Here is a 22,125-nt window from a genome sequence, read left to right on the forward strand (position 1 = left end):
GTTTCGTTTTTACATTTTGTCCTCGAAGCATCTCGCTCAATCATCACCTTTTTACATTACGTCATATATACCGTGACTTTCTTGTTCGCGTACAGTGATAAAAAAAGACATTTAATCACACTAGAGACGTTCTCAAGGCTCGATTCAAACTCGGCTGACAAGATTCGCGTCGCAAGATCCAAAAATTGAGTTCCGCCGTGCACGCAAATGGCGATGAAACGACATCAACATCAGTAATTTTATTGTTTAGCAACGGTATATTATTTCCGCCGTTCCGAGCACGATCCTTTAAAAGTGTACTGCAACAAAAAATTTATCTCCCATCATCCCTCTTTTATTTCAATTTCAATAAAAGACATTGCGATTTATTTTCACACACAGCAGCAAATTCAGAAATAAAAATACGTAAATAAAAACACGCGTTCTCATTTTAACAGACGCATTCGCGGAGGTTTTTAATTTCCAATTTCAGTAAGTTTCAATATTGAAACTTTCTAATTTCAAGAAAGGCGCATTACGTTTCACAACTTGCCAGCAGCTGCTTCGCGCGAACTTCATGGGAATTCCATTATCGACCGCGTGCACTTTCTCAATGTGTTTGATTTCAACGTCGCCACACTTCACCCGAAGTCTTTTCCGGTTTTGCGTATCTTCGGCTGCGATTAGGCACTCAGACTCCTTACATATATTAAGACGCGCGCAAGCGTTTCCACGAGCTTCAGAGCGCGGCAATCGTAGCAAGCCGTTACTTTGATTAGATTGAACTTCCCTCTGTGATGCATACGCCACTATAAAATGGCAGGCTTCCTGTCTCAAGAGAACAAAACCGTTTGACGATAATTTCTTATTTTCTAAAGAGATCACCGAATAATTTCTTCATGATTTGCCAGTCTCTCAAGAATCTTTTAGATTCATCGATTGTAATGAGCGCTTCAATCGAATAAACGCTAATACTTATGTAAATCTTGCGTTGACGTTAAGAACACATATTCCCGTCTTCGTTATTGTAAGAGATTGTAAAAGTACTTAGAGAGTATTCTATAAATATGATCGCGCGTGTTACGAGAAGAGATGTATAGAATTTACAATATTTATGAATTATGTATGGTTCATCGAAAAGGAAATGCCACGCGCAATTAAATAGTGAGGCAGTATTTACACTAGATGATTCCAGATTGTAAATATTTGTTAAATCGCTTGATAAACCTTGAATATTATGCGTGACTCATTGATCGAGTCGATTGAAATTGCAAATTAAATGATTACGAAATAGATATCGTTTAAATCCGAGTGGTATACCGTTCATCAATCTTCTCCATCCGTCTCCTCGCGATTTCACGATATCTATCATTATGTTGCCTTCGATGTGAGGCAACTAATCCACTTAAAGTCATCGATCACTAATCGTCGTATTTTGGAGTATCAGGCCTCTGGTGAAGCCAGCCTGTGATGTCTATATACGGTTGCAGGGAAGAAGCGTTCGCAGTTAGAGGCTTCATTCCTCTCTCCTCTTCCTCCTCATTTTTTTTTCTTATTTTCTTATCTTTCTTTTTCTAAGAACGTTTTGGTAGTAAACAACGAGAAGAAAGATCAAGAAAAATTGATAAAATTTTATATCTAGGTAAGGAAGACTCATAAATATAAATATTCCTTTTCCTGATTTCGTTTACTCTCCAAGTTGGGCCTGTATCCGATCACAATCGGTGCAGCAGAGGGTCCAAAGAGAGGTAGGTAGAATGAAACACGAGCAACATAGTAGAAGGTATACTCGAACAGGTAGATAACCCGAGAGACAAAGAGAGAGAAAGATGTCGTTGGTACAGGTAAGAGAAAGAAGAAAAGGAGCAAAGAGGAGTGGGAGGAGAGAGGAAAAGACCCGTTCCTCTCTCTTTCTTCTTCGAAGACAGGCGAGAGGGGTCCGAGGCACGAATTCAGGACGGAATCTGTCCGGCAGCGCCGGTTAGAAATCGCCGCTGCCTCTCTCTTTCTCTTTCCGAGAGCGGAGCGCGTTACCGTCGCCGCCGCGACCGAACCCAAGTCGATCTTCGAGAAGGTGTGGCGGTCAGATAGAGAGCGGGGGATAGGAGAAGCGGGAGAAAGGGTAGAGAAGATCAGGAGAGACGTCAGGGACCTTCGGAACAAGCGTGAGAGGTCGCCATAGGGCCGGGCGTAAGGCCCCCGCGGGCCAAATCTCTGATCCTGAATCATCGCTTCTTCTTCATCGCGCGTTCACCAGTTCTTTCTCCTTTCTCGCTCGCGTGCGCGCAGTATCCTCCATTATCCTCTCCGTGGGATTCAGCATATCGATATGCCCGAAATGAGTTTCGGTGCGTCCTCGGTGCGCAACAGGTCGGCGAGCTGAGCCGAGGGGCCTCGAAGAAGGCCGATTTCGCTTGTTCGCGAGTCGCGAGGGGCCCGCTCTCCGCCGCTGGTCCCCGGTTCCGTTCCGTTCCGTTCCGTTCCTGCCGTTCAGATCGGCGAGCGTCACTCGGCAGAACGGAGCGGCCTTACGGCCCCGTGCCCCGTGGAAAAGTGGTTAGGTTCCCGCAGCTGTCAGACGAGGCCGCGAGTTACAGGTGTGCATATCGCGTTTGTGCGCCCACGGTCGTGTACATGTGACGAGTGGCGGGACGCGCCTGCTTCCTTGCGCAGGACTCCGAGAGGATTTCGCGGATTTTCCTTCGGGATAGCTGCGGAACGAGAGAGGCGAAGACCTCCGACATATATACAGGCAAGTGGCGACCTACGGTAGTGTGTTAGCATAGGGTCCCACTGTAGACTTCCTTGCTGAAAGGACTACGGCTCGAAGAGCTATCGAGTTTGGACTGACTTCGGCGATAAGATACCTTCGAATGTCTTTAAATATCGTCTCGATCGCTTACTTCTCTTTATTTTACAATTTTAATTGGGATTTTTTTTTTTTTTAACTGAAATAACTCTAACAAGTTTCAAAGTGCCCACAGACCTCATAGAAATGGATTACGCTTTATTTGAGGAAAAACGTTTGCGAAATTTTAATCTTTTCTGAGAGTATTTTCTGAGACAATGCTGTTCGTACGACGTTACAATCGAGTTATTTGAAATTCATGTGTGCGCACATAATACCAAGTGGAAAGGGGACGTGCAAGGCACGTTTAAGTACTTGAGTGTTGATTTAAAGATCAAACGAAAGACACGAATACTATCTGAGGCTATTTAAAACCCGGCGAGTCTCGGCGAAGATGAGGAATTCACGTATCTTCGCGCTAAGATAAGACACTTCATACGTATAATAAAATCGCAGTAACGACAACGTAGATTGAAATAATAGAGTCGTAAAACTGTTTTACTAAAACATCTAAAGTTGGTGCTTGTTGAGATCGGTCAGAGATTGGGAACGCGTAAATTTGACTTATCAATCGCGACGTGTAGCGACACACTTTTATCTCGCGAAATATTTTCGTTACGAACCATCTTCGTTGTTAAAAATCAGTGCAAAGTGATCCGCCGTGAGATGGATAACGTGGAAACGGGTTTAAGCGTGAAAGTAATTGAGGAAGTGGATGAACCGACAGGCTCGCCGCTCATGCTCCTCATGCGGCGGGCAGGTAAAAGCCCGGCTGGAAAATTGACGTTTTTCCTCGATCGCGAGAGACGCGGTATAATTAAAAAGAAAAATTATCCAGGAAATAATGTCCGTTTACGTTCCACGCGATAGTAAAATTATCTGCAATTTTCGTAGCTTTGACAAAGAGCTTCCGCGCCTAAGCATGCGCTAACGTTCGCATTATCGGGAGACCATATCCTTCATATTTCCGTCATATACCGCGACTTTCAGCCATTTGACGTGACAACGTCTCTATCACGATTTTTAATTTTACTATCGAAACGTTTCGAGCATTTTTTAATATTAAGAGATATCGTCGCAGGTGGTCAAGAACAGTCAACTGTCGCGACGCTTTACGTTATCGCTTTGGATACAGTATATACTGTAATCGCTTGACGTATACAATATGATGTACGAGAGGTTCTATTAATCGCGCATGTGTCTTCGAACATCAAATTATCTCATCACCGCTGTAACGCTCATTTATTTTAAAAAAACGACGCGTGCTAAAAAGTTTCACGACCGGCAATAGAAATTCCCTCGCTTATATGGAGAGGTCTCGTTTATAATCTAGAATTTTTTTCTTAAATCAAATAAATCGACGGCACTCATCCGACGAGTTGATTATGTGTTCGAATACGCCCATAATAACGGGCCGTCCACTATCCGGTGCATCCACCGTGTCAATCTGTTTCCTGAATAACGAGTCCCCAGCCGAAGGAGGCGAATGATGAACTCATCCGTTTGTTTCCGCGAACAGTGATGGCTCTGCGCCTGAGGGGTAGCAAGGATGTCAAGAAGAGCTTCTATTACGTCTGGTACCTTGGCGCGAGAGAGGCCAAGGGGGTGGACGCGATGCCCGGTGCCATAGCTTACCTGCTGGAGCGGGAACGACTTCAAGAACCTTTCAAGGTCACACTGCAGGTGAGCGGGACCATCCTGAAATCCGGTTTCGGCGGCGGTGGCGGCGGAGGCGGTGGCGATGGCAGCGGCGGCGCGCACCGAAAATATCGCGGAAACGAATCGATCGACGACGATCCGCGTGACCAATCGACCGGAACGTGCGTCAATGTACGAGAGTACTTGTCCATTTCCGCCTTCTTCATCGTCTTTTTCTTTTTCCTTGCGTGTCCGCACGCGTGACAGTGAAAGCAGTCGCTGAAGAGCAGAAAAATCGCTAAATTACGACCTTATCCCGGCAGCCGCAAGTTCACTCGACAGGTTTTCTCGTCCAGTCGATCGCGCCGGAACGAACGAGTTTCGACGCGGTTTAATAGCGCTTTGGTACATTTTAGGAACGTGGGAATTTTCGGTAAACTAGAGAGAGAGAGAGAGAGATGCGTTAACCTCGATGGAACGCGCGTTCGCGATGCATGTTGCGGAGGAGGAAGAGTCATACACATAACGCGTTTTAATAGTTCCCGTTAAAAGATCCCTGGTTGTCCGTAACTGAGACCGGTGAAAGGATGCGCGTTCTTTTCAACTTCGTATCTCCCCTTTCCGACGCAGTTGCAACGCGCGTACAACGAAACCGTTTCCCGAGGGCAACTTTGATTATGTATTTGTAACGTTACGCGTTCGCCGCTCAAGTAAATGTAATAATAAATTCACTGACCCGAATCTTACAGAAACGAGTGCAGCGCTAATACGCTACCTTGATGGAGAGAAAAGAGAAATTAAACGCACGACGCCAAAACTGTTTCGCGACCGTTAAACGTGGACACGTGGCATGCGCTTCCCGGCGCATATCAAGTGGCGTCTGAAAAAGGATACGCTCGCTCGTTTAGAAATCGCGCTTACCACCGGTACGTGATGCAATAAATCTCGCATCGAGTCGCAGTTTTCAAATCCGGACGGCACGAGACGTGATTTAGCGCTCGTATTAACGGTGTCAAATGAAGCAAACGGGTTCTTTGTAATAGATTTTTAGCCTGTACGTCGCATTAGGGTTCGCCATATGCGCCAGCCCATTCGTGTGCTTTTAAAAGGAGATTAGTGCACGTGAGCGGTCTGCGATAAAAACTTGGGCAGTTGAATAACCGATTAGGTTTTATCTCTAACTGTACTTTGCTGTTATCGTGAAGTTTTGTGGTGAGAAGTTATTGCTTGCCTCATACGTGACCAGAAAGTAAAACAGATCTAACATAAATATGTGTTTATATATTTCTTTTTACGATCTTTTTCCTATCTTTTTTGCTGCCCTTCTCAACCTGTTTGACGCACTTGCCGTTCAGTCGAAATTCAACGGCAATTGCATCGTATCGAAAAGAAAGAAACGCATTATGAAACGAGATCTAGTCGTTGTGTAAGTTTAATTGTCAGCGTAGCGACGATGCGCAGGGAAAGTCTATGAGATGCAGACGTGGGTGGCAGATATCCATAACCAGTCTCGCGAGCGTTTCAGCAATTCGAATCGTCGCGATGATCGGCAGCGCGGTAATTAAGTTCTTTCGCGAAGTGGAACACATTGTACGAGGAGAGAATTACGCGGCACACGCCTTCTCGCATATCTGCGCTCACGTAAGTCACTTTAAGTACAAGGACGAACGTTTGCGCGGGATGCAAGATGAAGAACAAGGCAATCGAGAGAGAAAGAGAAAGAAACTCCGATTAATTAATATTGGCTGGTGTTGTCGACACGTTAAAAATTCAAGGAACGGGGTCTTATTACGAGACATTGTGTGTTCGTGTTATCGTTAATCTATATTCATTTCATTAATTATACATTTAAACGCTGCGACGGTCATCCGGAACGCATCGCGAAGCGATATTCTCGCGATTCACGAGGTGCAAGACAAAGCCGCGGTTTGCGCAAGGGACTCGCGCGCGCGAGCGCAATCAGCGACGTGAACTGCGTGCATTTATATTTGATAGGTGAGCAACAAAGGTCTGAAGATAATACAAACTGTTCATCCTGGTGGCTCGACGAGATCGGCGGTGAAACACTTGGTACCAGGTCACGCGGTGCTGGCGGCCGTACAGCGGGAGGACATCGTGGCCGCCACTCTGCTCCTGCCAAATCCAGCGACGAACAATCCCGTGCACGTGCACGCGTACAGGTTACTACTTTCAATTTATTACGCAGACTAACAAAAATTTAATATGAACGTAATAGTGATAAATTGACCGTATGAATTAAATTGCGCACACGTGCAGGCTGCTACGTATATTTTTATTACGCGGACTAATAAACGTTCAATAAGCGTAATAATGATAAATTAATCGTACCAATTAATAACTAGCTAATCAAGGAAAATTAATTTTCCACACACTCTAATATTGATTGATTATTAAGATTGATTGAATAAGGCTCTAATGCTAATTAACTTTATTCTCCTTCCGTAGTCGACCAGACACGTTCAAATCGCAAATCAGACAGGTATAAATCAGACAGGTATATAGACCTTTATAAGAGTGTAGAGACCTTTATTAAGAATGCAGACGAAACATGGGAACATAAGATGCAGCCATGCTGCTTATCCATCAAGTCCGCGCTAGGAATTCGCGGTTAAACAGAGGCCATTCGGTTCATCGCCTCGATCTCACCCATTACGAGCGCACGTTTCGTTCTTTAATTAACGACTTTCGTAATTCTAACGGATCGCTAATGATTTTCATAATCCCGCGGCGTTCGCACGTATAGCTCAGCCGTGTTGCATCGTCGTGGCGGAGCTGTGAACGGATAAAAGTATTCGGAGCAACCTTGTCATTAAATTGCAAATTATCAGGGCTATTAGTTCAACGATCTTCACAGCGGTACGATAATTAGCGCGCGTTTGACGTAATTATTCGGAGCTTAAATATATACTAAGACCGAATTTTATTTCGTACTCGAGGTTGCGAGGACAGAAACAGCATTATAAATGTCGTTCCATGAGAATCGGCACCGACAGCTTCGATTGTTCAATCGGAGTTAACCGCGAAGGCGCGCGATCTCTTTGGTATGCTCAATGAAAGTCCCGTTAAAGAACATTTTGCTTGTATAGAGGAGCTCGGACGAAATATTACAACTATATATCCCGCGTCGCGTGTTGTATACTCCGTATACCGACGACCTAAATGAGGAGAAGTAGCCTTTTTCGCCGATCTTCTCCTCGCTGAGAACGTCGATTGTACTTATCGGTGAGCTTACATCTTACGTGTAATAAGATGCGCATTTTCCACGCACTTTTCATAGAGCGTCTTAATCCCACACTTGTCGTACATGGAAGTTTTGTTCTGTACTTTATCTACCTAATCACGTTTTGCCATCGCTCCTTGCTTCGAGACAGTCGGTGTAGCATTTGCGTGCAACGTTACATAAAGGAAGACAGGCAAATTATAGCTCTGGAGTATCGCTGTAGAGTCAACAGGATGAGATTACATCTGTCACCCCTTCGTCTTATTTCGATGAAGGCAGAGCTTCGTTTATCTTTCGTTTTGCTTTTCGGTCATTCTAGATGCGATTCGGTCGAGACCGCCGAATTGTTAGGTGGCCAGTTGAAAGCGCTGGCGTCACACACCGACAATTTGGCCAGGGTCACGGCGAGCGAAGGCAGAATCCGCAGCAATCTAGGCAGCGACGGCCGAAGTACCAGAGAGTCCGAGTCTTCCGAAGGTAGCGGCGAGCTCAGACACGATCCGGTCCAAACCACGACCATTTATGAGTCTTTGGCCGCTGAGTTGCGAGCAAAATTAGGTGAATATCTTTACCGGACGTCGCTCTTGACATTTTTAAGAATGGAATATTTTAAAAAATACTATCGCACATGTTATTGGAAAGTCATTTTGAAAATAACCATGAAAAGAATAGACAAGAAATAGAAAATGTTAAGTACAATATAATTTATGTTGTTTCTTTGGAATGTGCAGAGAATTTTTTTCTTTTCTCTCATTACCATTTGTATGAAACGAGCTGCTCTCTCGCAGTCGGCGATATTGGCCGTGCGCGAGAGAACGAACGACGAATATCCGCGCGCGAGCGCGCGCGTCATGCGTGTCAAGGCAACATGGGTACGAAGCAGACAATCGTGTTTCAGGCAGAGGCAATTCCGCCGATAACGATGTCGGCCCGATATTATTGCCGCCGCGCGATTACGATACCGTGCACAGGCACCGTGGCAACTTGGCCGGCATCGAGTTCAGACGTTGCTTGAATCAAACCATCGTGGGTGGTGGTGGCACGGCCATTGACAGGGGTGGTACGAGAAGCGCGGCCAGTAGCGGTATAGGATCCGATAGCGCGGCGACGCCACCACCTTATCAGACGCATCATCCACCTCTCGCCCACAGACGGCCCAGACCGTCCAGAGATTCCTCTTCCGGTGAGTGACTTAACGATAAACTAATTGTAAGTGACGATGAGTTCTCTCTCAGATCCTTGAATTATTACCTCGAACAATGCATCTTTAATTTTAAGGTCTTTAAATAATTTTCGTTTCGATACTTTTATTAATTCTCTATTTTATAATCGTGCGATTTTTGGTTTTGTATGAAAATAAATCTTCGTGGAATTTGGATAAATTCTTTGTAAATCTTGAGCTGCGGAGGTCTTCAACTTTACATATTCCTTCCATAATTAAGTATGTGGCAATTAAAATTCACGATTGGCGCAACGCGGCAGAGATAATGCTAGCTACTGTTTCCGACAAACTGGAGCTTGTATGAGATCCAAGCTGATATTAAGAAGCACATGTATATGAAATTAGGCGTTAGCAAGTAGGTCGCTGCAACGCGATGCGGTCTGAGAGAGGCATTTTCGCGACTCGGCCGTTGCGTCAAGTTACGATGCAACATCCCATTTCAGGCAAGAAAGCCTGCGCCGAGGAGCGTGCGTAAAATTGGCTGCGAGCGTGACAATTGCACCTAGCGAGTGTGAAACTTGCCGTGAATATTACGCTCGCGGTTCACAGAAATTCCGCGTCATTGGCCAACACCACTGAGAGTATCGTTGCGTAGGTATAATACGCGGCCGCGAAAATAGGTTTTCAGGACGTAAACACACGGGTTTACCTCGGAGCTGCTATTTCGACACAATTACCTTCTTATTTGGCATACTTAATGGAAAATTTATACCATGACGACTTCGGCAATTAAATTTATTGCATCTTTATACGCGTGAGATGGCTGTATTATTTCGAAAGTTGTACAACTTATTCGATTTGTACTCTAAGAACCGATCCGCAAGTCGCGTCGTAAAACATGGAAAGTCGACGACACGGAGAGATCGATCGCGAGAGAAGAGGATTCTTAAGTTATATAAACACGAGCGCGAAGAAGAGAAAAATAACTTCGTCTCGTTACATAATTTGTGGCTAATTGTAAAATGGAAAGTTTTTAGAATAATCTCGCGATGCTGTTGACTGGACGCATCATTACGCCGGTTAAACGATAATGCAAGCCGATGCTGGGCGCCGTACGAAAGTGAAAGTCTTCGCCTCTTCTTTTCGCGATCCGTCTCAGGAAATGATCGCGCACCCAATAATCATTCTTCTCGAAGCGAGGAGAACCACCGAGATCGGCGAAATCAACTTTACGCGCGGCAACAAACGTAGAGAGCGAAATGATTACTCCTAAATAACTTACTATGTCGAAAATTGACAAAATAACAGCGTGTTTGTCGCCAATTGTCGCTGTCAGGAGACAAACAAAGAGACAAACCAGTTGATCGAGTTCCTTCACCTTTTTGTTGTTGTCGTCGTCGTCGTCGTTCTGTCTCGGCGAGATAAAAATGTCAAGCGTATCTCTTCGCAATCTACAAGTCTCCTGCGCACGAAAGCGGAAATGAATTCATGGTCAAAGATTCACAGCCGACTCGACCGACCTCGAGAAAAATTTGGGCGCTTTCTACTCGCTGGACGGATACCCATATGCGTGCCAGCTCGAATCTTATCGGTTCTCGTAGAAAACTGGGCAGTGGCATACCGAGCGACCTCGTAACCCAGTTTGCCGATAGTTACGAAAAATCGTTTCTCGTCATCGTCTTTGAGCACGTTCGCGTTTTCTTTCCTTCTTTTCCGGCAGTTCCGCCATTGAGACGTCTGTATTGAATACGGAATCAAGTCCGGCCCGGTTTGCCGCAACGTACGCGGTCTTCTTCAACAGCAAAATCGACCACTCTCACCGCGATCAAGCTCGAAAACATTGGCATTCGCGAAATACCTGCACGCGTCGCGCGTCTATGCGAGGAAAACGTGCGGAAATTGCATCATCGTGTTTGAAAAGTCGTTCTGCAGGCGCAATGTAAATTAACTCGTCGAATCGAGGCAAGCTGACCTGTAACGCGGAAGAATTGCGTGTCGCAGCCTGACAGTCCGTTGGCGTTTCTCTCCGTCATTATTCTCGCCGGCTGTTTAAGCTCTTCACCGCATCTGCGCGACCGAAATTTTCTGCGGTTAAATCTGTCCAAGTGGACGGAGCGACCGCAGATAGCAAATCGTGGCTACCCACATCCGATGAGGAAAGAGGCATTTAAAGACTCACGATCCGATTAAGAGAAATTTATTTCATTTGCGCTATACCCTTTGGTATGGAGGGAAAGAGGGAGAGTATCTTGAGAATGGGGACGCGGCGCGATAGAGTGGAGAGTAGATAACGGTGACGTTTAGTATAATTGCTTTTTTATTGGCACTCGAGTCGAGAGTCCGCTTGCGCGCACGAATCCATCCTACTTGCTTTATCTTTTGCACAAAACAGTCGCGTGGTCCGATATCGCAGCGGTGCACATTGAGATGCACGCGATGCGCGTATATCAAAGCTTCACGCTTGTCCTTCGGGGCGTGCCCACCTCGCGAGAAACATGTTTTTAACGGACGACTGACCTATATAACATCGTTGAATAAATTTCGAGATGAGGACGAAGAGGGAAAAAAAAAGACGATTCCGATACCCCCGTCGCATCGTGTACGCTTGGCTCCGGCGACGTTAAGCTTGTACGCGAGAGAGATTGTATTTGAGCACCTGTTACAGTGGAAGGAATACCGTTAGGACGTCGTCGTGTCAGCGGCAGGTACCACGACGGCGGCGCGGCGGCGGCACGACGGGTATATCTCGGCTGGCTGCAGGGCTACGTACGGCTGTAAAAACCGACCGATCACCGATATTGGCGGTTGGCCGCCGGACTTTGCGCGGAAGCTGAGCATTCGCGACTTCAATAGACTCGCAAACAGAAAAATCCAAGTGTCCCGCGCAGTTATGTACCGCTAGCAACGTCAATTCCCATGATGAGGAGTAATTAGCGGGCGATGTCAAAACGACGGCTTGAAATTGTGCGCAGTGCAGGCGCGCGATGATGATGCGACTCGAATCAGTAAATGACGTACAATTTCTACAATTTTGGATTCTTTGACAATTTCTAAATTAAATTAAACATTGGCCCGTGAATTCGTGTGATATCGTAGTGAGCCTTTTTCTTGAAGCGGTCCGACATACATTAAGGCGGGTCAGCGCCTTATACAGAGATATTGTTTTCGCGTTATTCGACAAGATGTACTGGTGGCCCAGAAGGCAAGGCTGACAATGAGACACGTCCGATTCAAACGTCTGATTTCGAAGCTATCGTACGTGCGCGTTGAAGCTATCGTAGGGTCACTGCACTAACCAATGAACGAATAAAAAATTGAGTCAGTCAATGAACAAATAAAAACAACTTAATATAATTACATTTTGAAGGAAATATTATATTTTAATGAAATCTGCAAATTAATAAAATTATATCTAAGTGTCAACTAATTTGTAATTTGTTATTTTGAAGTCTTATTGTTTTTTGTGGACGGTCATTTACTGGTGATTATTCAGCGACTGGTGCAGTAACACTATACCAACCGCGAAGACTCATTCGTCTCTTGATGTAAACAAGCTCTTCCTACTTCGTAATCTGCTATCCGCAGACAATAGATCTGCTTTTAACTCAAATTTCAGGAACTTTGCGACTTTAACGATCCCACGAGTGTCGCGTCGCAACGGCAACACTCGACTCTCATCGAAGATGCACGATTTCACGCGACTTTTTACGAAAGAAAAGACGATTTAGTTGTTTAATATTAAATAACATCATCGACAATATCGATTCCGACGTGGGAAGTAATCAGGAAACGCAACACGCAGATACTCATCCTCCTTCCGTCACGTTTACGTTTCGCATGATTAGAGAGGACGCGACAGATGCTGGACCGCGATCAACACCTGATCGCAATTTTTTTTTTTTCACCGTCGTCTCACCGTGTGAACGGCGTCTCGTTTGCTCCTACCAGAAATCCTTGCGGTTTAAAGCGACGTGACACACTTAAACTGCCTTCGCATGTCTTATAGTCACGATTCGCCTGTGCATCGCCTCACGTGACGTAGCTGCACTTCGCGCGAAACTATTCTAACGCTGCTTAGATCCCAACCGGAGATTAGACGTCAGCTTATCGCTTCGCAGCGATGCTAATCAATTACGCTCTCGTCGACGTCTTATTGTATACAAATTTTTAGTATATCTCGTTATGTACCGTTGTATGCGCATACTGTCTCGAAAGTCGCCGATACCGTATAAATAAAAATTGCACCGTTGCAAAATTGCACAAACGCTTCATAAAACTGATTTATTCGCGATGATAAATAATACGTGTAACTATAAACTATAATTCTAACTGTGCATCTCGACGAGAAAGCATGCGTTTATAAAATTCTCAGAGGGGGCTGACGACACTCACCTGGGTCGCTGACGATGGATTTCACCCTCCGATTCTTACCTAATACAGTAACGGCACTCCGCCTCTGTGTTTTACTGCGTATCGTTGCGCAAAGGAGTCCTTCTTCGAAGAGGCGCGTTTCCACGCGCGACCGCGAGGGAAGGCGGAGGCCGAGAGCGCCGCTCCGTGTCGTCGTTGTTTACGGCAACGGGTAATGACAGTTATGCTGATGATGATGATGATGATGATGAGACGTTGCCTTGACGACGACGACAATGACGACGACGACGACGACGACGACGACAACGACAACCGACAGCGCATAAATTCGTGCGTGAGTCGACCTCGTGGGAGGCCGTTGTACGTATATGGAATAAAGTTCCGCATTCTCGGCCCACAGCCCGAGGCACCTCTCAGCCTCCTCGTGTCTCTCTGAACTTCATCGGTGTTTCTTCCTCCCCCTCTACGTCTTTTTAGCCCGCTACTGCTCTTTAAATCTTCCTTGACCTCACCGAGATGCCAGATTCCGCGAGAATTACTGCCGGCCGATTTTTCACGGGACAAGGATTGGAAGGGCAAAGCGAATGACGTTATTGCTTGAGATTTTAAAGCCATATCGTCGTTTGTCTTATGAATAAGAGAAAGAGAAATGGAGGACTGTTATTAAATAAAATTATTAATGCAATATTTTATTGCATCTTTCGTAGTATATTATAGATTGGTATGAAATAGAGTCACTTATTTCACGATTAAACTTCTTATCCTATAATTAGTAACAGCTGCTATAAGACATAACATCAAAAATGAAATTGTTTAATGTAAATGAAGTGAAATTATAGATAAACATGAAAGTATAATTATAATTTACATGTTAATCGTTCGTAGACGACGATTGGGGTGTGCCAAACGAGGATAATGATTATCTACCAGAAGTGGAGACAGCTGCAAGCCTCACTCTACCGCGGCTGCCGCGAAGCCCCGAAAGGGTACCCAATCAAGCGAACAGGGGAGTTTCGCCGAGTTGCAACAGGAATCGACGAGCGGCGGAATTTAGACAGCGCTCGCCGAGTCCTCAATATCAACCCAGGGTCAATCCCGGCGAGGTGATCAGTCCCAGAGAAAGGTTCCAAGATGCCAAGGAAATGTTTAGGGCGATGGAGAGGGAGGCCATCGCTAGACCTGTTCTCTCCAGGCAGAGAGACATCGAGCATCATCCTGTACATAGGTGGGCTTAAAGAATGTGATGTTTCTACAGATGAAATAAATCAATGAAATTTCTAAAGAAAACAGAATTCAAGAAAATTTATCTTCTATCAAAAAAGAAATTTATTTCATAATTAAATTGTTTAATGCAAACAAACATTCGAGATGCGCGCGGTTTAACCGCGAGTAAAAGTTGGAATGCAACATCGTCTTCGAGAGTATCAGTTCATAGATCTGAATGCGACATCGATGGTCGCGTTTTTCGTTTTGTACATATACGGTCCTGTCCAGCTTTCCACGCTCGAACGGGTTTCGAGTAACAAACATTTTCACCGATCAAACGCGTTCTCGCAAGAGAGATTTATGAGGATACTGATCTCGATGTTTATGGAAATTGCAATTAGCATCGATATATCTTACATGTGTCCACATTCCTTTCATAGAAGTTTTTCATGGAAAATCACTCAAACTCTTTGGAAAAAATCTGAAATAATTCCTGATTTTAATGAACGTGTAAGGTAATTTTATCTTAAAGTAGAATCACGTTTGGATTTTTAGTACAAAAATATTATTATTATTTATCGATTAATTAACTAAATTATAACGATTTGTTATTTGACAGAGTCCAGTCGGCTAGACAGGCTCACGAGGATCGATCTGGTCGGCAATATCCGGCAAGCATGAACTCCATGTCTTCCCAAGAGCACGCAATCAGACGAACTCAGCCGGATGTGCTTGATCGTGAAAATGTTACGTCTTACAAGGGTAGACCTCGACCTAGGACTCATCATTATGCGCTTGAACGTCCACCTGAGCAGGAGACTTCGAGGCCGCGGCCAAGGAGCTTCTACGAGAATCCATCAGTCAGCAGAGATTTCAGAGATCAGAGAAATCTCGTAGATCAGAGAGACGTAAGAGTCGTTTTTGCTATTTAAAAATGCATTTAGCATTAGGCGTGATCTAAACGCAATTTTAAAGTTATAACGACTTTGATATATTTTTATTAAACAGATGCGAGAATTTCGAGAACGTTCGCAGCACTCGCGGGAATTGCGCGACAAGCTGCGGACGAGGAGCACGACCTACCAGGAGCTGTCGGAGCACGAAAGATATCCTGGACTCGATCGTGAAAGTGCCAGACCGCCATTGGAGATGATTCCGACATCCGGAAGATACCGTCACAGCTACGCCGAGCCGCCGAGATTGGGTTTAGCTGCGCTTCATCCGTACTGATGCATTAGCCTGTTAATTGGTGAATTATTTAATGAATTAACCGAACATATCGCGCTATCGTTATTATTCATGCACTGCGCCTTGACCGTTCAGTGTGTTCATAGCCAATGACCTTTATCCCGCCTCTACATTAAAATGAGGAAGGAAAAAGGTGATCGAGGACTGCGATATGGATATTTTTACTTTTCGACTCTGGGCCGTTAACAGGTAACAGTTTTCGATTTTAATATTAATGTCATTCCTCATTATTGGTCGCTCATGTTATATAATATGTGCAAAAGTGGATTATTTAATTTAATTGGCAAAATAAATTATAATAGCATAAACTGTAACTACTATAAAAAGTGAAGTTATTTGGAATTTGGATAGTATTTTAAGATTAACGTGTGACTTTAACGATTTGCTCACGTATCGTGCCACTGAACAGTCAATGCTGATTGGAGATTGTATATGTATGTAACGAGAGTAAAAGAAGCTTGTATATGTATTACATACTTTCGATGAATCCAATTCCATGATTTTGCGTATGGTTGTTATCGAGTACGAACGTTGGATTTCGTTGACAGAATAGTTCTGATTAGAAGAACAAATTCTAACACGATCCCGTGTACGTACCATATTGTTATGCGTCAGATGCCACACTAACAATATAATAATAATAGTAACAACACAATAATATTGATAATAACAGTACCAATAATAATTGTAACAAAAATGTCTCTCGCATTATTTATTTCCTCCTTCGATCTACCAATGTTACCGAACGCCGAGCATAATTGAAAATTGGTTACATAAATCTGAAAATAAATTTGTTTAGAGAGGATTTTAGAAACTTTACATTTTTGGATACATTGTTATACAGTTTTATTTATCGAAATATGCGAAATGCATTTATTAAAAAGGGATTATTACATAAAAATTTCTTTTCTTTGCTAATGGAAAGTCTCCATTGAATCAATGTCTTTGCTATAAAGACATGTTATTAAATAAGAATTAAAATTAAACATTCAAAATTGTAAAACCCAATTTCGTCTTATATATTGAAAAAATAATTAATTAAATATTTTCTTCGTTAAGTATTGCATAACAAAGTAAGTTTCTATCTTAGATTAAGATAATACATCCTAATTCATAGTTGTATGATGGGAATTTTAGAAAATAATGCGGGTATTATGATACATCATGAATCTCCGTTTAATTTATTCCGCAATCATATCCTCACAGTAATCAGCGATTACATAAAGGAGACATTCAGTAGTAATAGAATGAATTCGGAGACTTCTGCGACAGGGTACTTACGTACATACGAGAGGTGAAAATCGAACAAGTATGGCGCAAGCAATAATCTCTCCGATTTCCAGGAAGACGTTGCCCTCGGGCTGTGTTACATTTCATCGAATCCTACGCCCCGAACGCATCGAGGCGTTCTACATTTACAGCAGCGAAAAACGTAAGGCATATCGCAAAAAAATGCATATATCTGCCCGCCAAGATTTTATGGCTTAGGAATTTGTAGAATACCAATCATTCCAAATAGTTAAATGTTATCCAATAAAATTGAAATGTATTAAACTTCAGCATTTATCGCGAAGATAAATTAGCAGCTTAATGCTAAATCGAAAGCTTGATAAAAAAATGACGTTGTATTAGATCAAACTTATTGTAAATCAACTGGAATAATAAATTAATTAAATAAGTGGTTGACGCGAAGCAAGTAGCGTACATTGTTACAATATTTTTTTGTTTTGTTATTTTCAACATTTTATTTTTACAACGAAGAGAAAGTTTCCTTTATCGGCAGATGAATAAATTTTTCTCTTCGATGTATAGCGCAATGTATACATATTAAACATATATAAAAAATGTTAACAGCAAAGTAGCGGCTAGAGATGCTCGCGTATCAGCTTTCGCACTAAGAGGAGAAACTGCTCAAACGCAATACGAAACGGTCTCGCACAGTAATTGATACATATCGCGATTTACGAAGGAAAGTACAACAAGCAGCTTAGTGTATTATAATTTCGAGAAAGTCTTTTCGCCCGAGACATAACAACATTAAGCATATTTCAATATTCGCGATTTATTCATATCTTTCGTTTTCACTCGCATCCCTTTTCGTTGTTAATCTGCGTACTTGGAAACGCGCGACTCCGCAAAAATCCGCTCGCGCGCCAAGTTTCGTAAACCATAATCTCTGGACCTTCTCTCGGCTGCAATTTCGCAAAGGTAAAGCCGAGATTACAAGACACATGGAATTGTCGCTGGTTTTCCCGCTGATGAGACCCGCAATCGCGCGGAACATTGCTTCATCCTCGAGCCAGAGTGTTATACCGGGTGACCGTTATTAAGAACGGTACCGAGCGTGTCGTTCTCTTGTAGTGTAATTCACACACCGCCTAATGTAATTCAGAAATTCGATTACCGTTGCGTTGCCGCGCTTTCCGCGTTTAAATTCTCAGAGATCTCAGAGACACGGTGTTGTTTTCGCATCTTTTGAATACAAAAGCGAGAAACAATCTCCTCTGTTGAGCTCTGAACCTGTTGAACGGAATATGCGCATGCAAATTGATTATTTGTCTTGTTTTTCTGAACGATTTTGCGCTACGAGAGCGCTGCTTCGTCGTGAGATATTCAATTCGCAAATGTACAATTCGCATGATGCGTGGCAATATGTGCGTGTGAAATGCAGCACGGATAAACAGGCTCCCCTTCTTCTGTAAAGGGATTCAGCGCCTCGAACCTGCTCGCTTCTCTCGATGGCAGTGACCTGTTATAGGGGTCTCACGGGCCCCAGGGCTTTTATACTCGCGCGCGCACGCGATAGTTTCTGGTTAAATGCCAGGTACACTACATTGCGCGCTCTAAACCTATATATCTGATCTTGTCTTACCCTTTATTCGCATTACACCGCGAGAAAGTTGCAAAATGTCTCGAGATTTTTACTGCACGCATCGTAAATATCATCAGTTTGATCAATAATATCGATGCTGATTGCTCAATTTAGAATTTTTTCTGCGAAAGCCGCCTGGGAAACGCATTATCTGAATGTAAATTTATTAAATAAAAAGAGAAATACTTATATAAATTCATAAATGATCATTGAACATATGATTACAAATTCTGAATAAATGCTTTGCTACGTAAAATAATTTGCGACGATTTCGTCACCAACGATAAATTAATATGAGCTACGATGATCTCGTGTCTATCCGAAGACAGGAGTAAGTACGTGACGGAAAAGCGAATGCTACGTGTCGGAAGTGCTATTGTGTTCGATGCGCGGGAAGGAATTTTCTAAACTTTTCCTGCCCCATTATAGTTGTATGTGTGTGCGTTTGACTGTCGTAACGCGTGCACTATGTTTAAATAAATTGTATTGATTAGAATTTAATTATTAATTAGAATTTATGAACCTTGTTGAATACTTTTGAATATTAATTTGCTGAGTAATTTTGATCATCAATTATATTTTCTAATAAAATTTAAGATATTTTTAACAGTAATCAAATTTTTGCAATAACAAAAATAGTAATAATTTAATTTAACAGCAATTTATATTAAAAGTCTTACAATAATTACACCTATATATAATAGTTACCAATAAATGCAATAGTTACTGTCTTTTTTCTAAATAAATTTTTATTAAATTTATGATATGGAAATATTTATACATTCAATTATCATTTTAATCAGTAAAAGTGAATCGTCATGGTTATAGCGACGGCGCCCGTGCGGCGAATATCTCCAGCGCGCACGCGTTTATGTCTCCCGTTATTCTACTCAACCCGGCGACTTCGATGCCCGGTCACGCTATGACCGCCAAGTGGACAGCACGAGCGCAATTGAGCGCAATAGATTGATAGACATAAGAACACTTAAAACACAACCGTTCGTGGAAGAGAAAGAACGAATTACAGTCTATTATCGTGGCGTCCTTTGCAATTGGTAGCTAATCTTCTGTAAAAGACATTGCAGTTTAATTCTCAATATTCAAGTTAAGTTTACAACACACATATGTATATGTATATTAATACGTATCATCTATTTTTCAAGGAAAAGATGATTAAGCATTATGAATTATTGCTTCAAATGATTAATACAATAATTTATAAATTGTTACAGAAATCTTTTCAAAAAATTTATATTTATTTATAAATATAATATACTTATAATATAGATTTATGATACAAATTTTTCAAAAATATTAATTTCTGTGATGATTTAATTACTAATAATTTGAAGCAATTTGTAATTCGTAATAATTCTATAATACATTTATGTAATTTATTATCTTTTCTTTAGAAAATAAATACGTAATAATATATGTATATATAAAATAAATATAATTGCGCCATAAATTGTGTATATATAATATACACTGTAAAATAATATTCATGTATATATACGAGTAAATAAATATTTAAAAAATTTAGAAAAAGGTTTCTGTTACACATTATATATTGTTAATTATTGTCTTTGAAGTGACTCGCGGTTCACAACGCTCAATCGTTTTTTTCTTAACGTTTCACCAAACTTTCTCGTGGTCTAATCGTCTACCGACGTCGTCATTTACGCATCGTGGTAGTTTCAGGCACGCGGAAAACAATTACCTGTCGCATGTGAAAGAAAGTACCGCGCCTCGACAAAAATGGCAGTGACGGCACGGCGGCGGCGGTGGCGGCGGCGGCGCACGGTTATTCGTGCCGGGTCGATAAACTTGCGCATTTCACAGATTTTTACAAGTACACGCGACAAGACCTCGACCATCGCCTCTATTTGCATAGAACTTTCGAATTATCCGCTTGGCCGTCTGCTAGAAAGCCATTACAATCACCGACACAGGGGTATGCTTTCTCGTTGCCGGATTGTGTTATCTTAATTTTGAGACTTTCAGACTGCATCTATTAGCACAAATTTATCCGTGAGACTTTGTCTAAAATATTATGAAACTCTAATGGTTCCTAAACATAAAAAACTTGAGGAGTCTAAATACACCACAAATTTCAAATATTTTAAAAATCAGAATTTTTATAAATATTGACATAGATAACAAAGAGTATAATATAATGATTATAAATATTATATCTATTTAAATCGTTAAATTTGTTTAAAAAATCGTACAAGTAACACAATTAAGTTTTTAAAAAATTAACAATTTTTTGTAAATAAAAAGTTCTTTTTTATAAAAATCATAACACATTAATTTTTACAATACGCTGTTGGATATTCTTTAAAATTAAATTAATTAAATCTTATTAAAGCTTAGAGATTTTTAATATAATCGCTGATAAAATTTGTATTAATGAAAGATAGTAGATTGTTGAAATTCTGTTTTAATATTAAACGATTTACTTTTTATATTATATTGTACTAGATAGTAATATTAGTACTTGTAAAGAGAATAAGTAGTATCATCGATAAGTGAAGCAGTCACGAGCAACGTCATTGAAGAGGGGATTGGAGAAGATTCTTGGACAAGAGGTGATTGCACTGTACGTGGCTTTTGGAGTCTTTGTAATTAACGTGACGACGACCTACTGACCCACTGGACGAACGATTTTTTTTCGTTCAACAATTTGAGATAATCGCTTTTTTTAATGTACTTGAATTTTATGAAGTTTACAAAATTAGAAAGTTTTGGGCTTGCTAAAAGTAGCCTTTATTATAATTGTAAAAAGAAAGCATCACAATTTCTGTGATTCACGGATCGTGAATTCTGAATTATGCACAGTCGTCCTTCGAGACGCCAAGGCAAATCGTAGGTTGGCATTTCCAAGTCCCGGCATAAATATTTGGGAGATTTTATAGTAAAGAAATAACTATTTGCATACTGATCAGCCCCTCAAATTATCTCAAATATCTACCCATTTTCCTAAAAACTCGACATATATTTAGTGACCTTCATCTCTTGCCTTCTCACGCATCTTCATCCGAGATACAGCAACCATTGCAAAAAATATTCACACCAAAAAAACCGTCATCAAAATAAAAGGTGAATACGTTTATAAATTAATTATAAAACGTACATTCGCATCCTCTAAAATTCTTAAGAGGATAAAGGACTATTCGCCATGCTTAATGTCACGTATTACAATCTCAAGATCTAAAATTCTTGTTCAGAATTTTTGAGGAATAAAAGTTTAATGAAACCTTTTGGCTTTTCAAAAACACTAATCTCAAGAAGCGCAAAGTAGGAAATCTTAATTGGATCTCCAGTTCACATCCTTATCGTTATAAAATTGTGATACAGTTACATGCAACAGTACTCAGGTTAATTCGTACGTTTCATGTCGAACGGAAATGACTTTGCCGCATTCGTCTTGCTACTAAATGTGTCAGCTGTGCGAAAGGATTCGAGGAGAATTCCCACTGAAAAATGTCGACATTGGGCCACGGTCAGGGTCCCGGTCACGCGACCCTGATTCCGCGTCCCCGCGATTTCACGCTCGC

At 42.0% G+C, this 22,125-nt stretch overlaps 1 protein-coding gene across 1 annotated transcript; it reads left to right on the top strand.

Moving 5' to 3' along the window:
* The first annotated feature begins 1,873 nt into the window (after nucleotides 1–1,873).
* Nucleotides 1,874–16,323, top strand: LOC105197904. Its single transcript, XM_026131688.2, has 8 exons — nucleotides 1,874–2,731; nucleotides 4,347–4,510; nucleotides 6,461–6,645; nucleotides 8,026–8,264; nucleotides 8,605–8,889; nucleotides 14,125–14,464; nucleotides 15,065–15,353; nucleotides 15,454–16,323. The coding sequence occupies exons 2-8, from the start codon at nucleotides 4,349–4,351 to the stop codon at nucleotides 15,673–15,675; spliced, it is 1,722 nt and encodes a 573-aa protein (XP_025987473.1). The 5' UTR covers nucleotides 1,874–2,731; nucleotides 4,347–4,348; the 3' UTR covers nucleotides 15,676–16,323.
* Nucleotides 16,324–22,125: the final 5,802 nt, after the last annotated feature.

Source organism: Solenopsis invicta, chromosome 10 (genome assembly GCF_016802725.1).
Source record: "Solenopsis invicta isolate M01_SB chromosome 10, UNIL_Sinv_3.0, whole genome shotgun sequence".
In the NCBI taxonomy this organism is placed as follows: domain Eukaryota; kingdom Metazoa; phylum Arthropoda; class Insecta; order Hymenoptera; family Formicidae; genus Solenopsis; species Solenopsis invicta.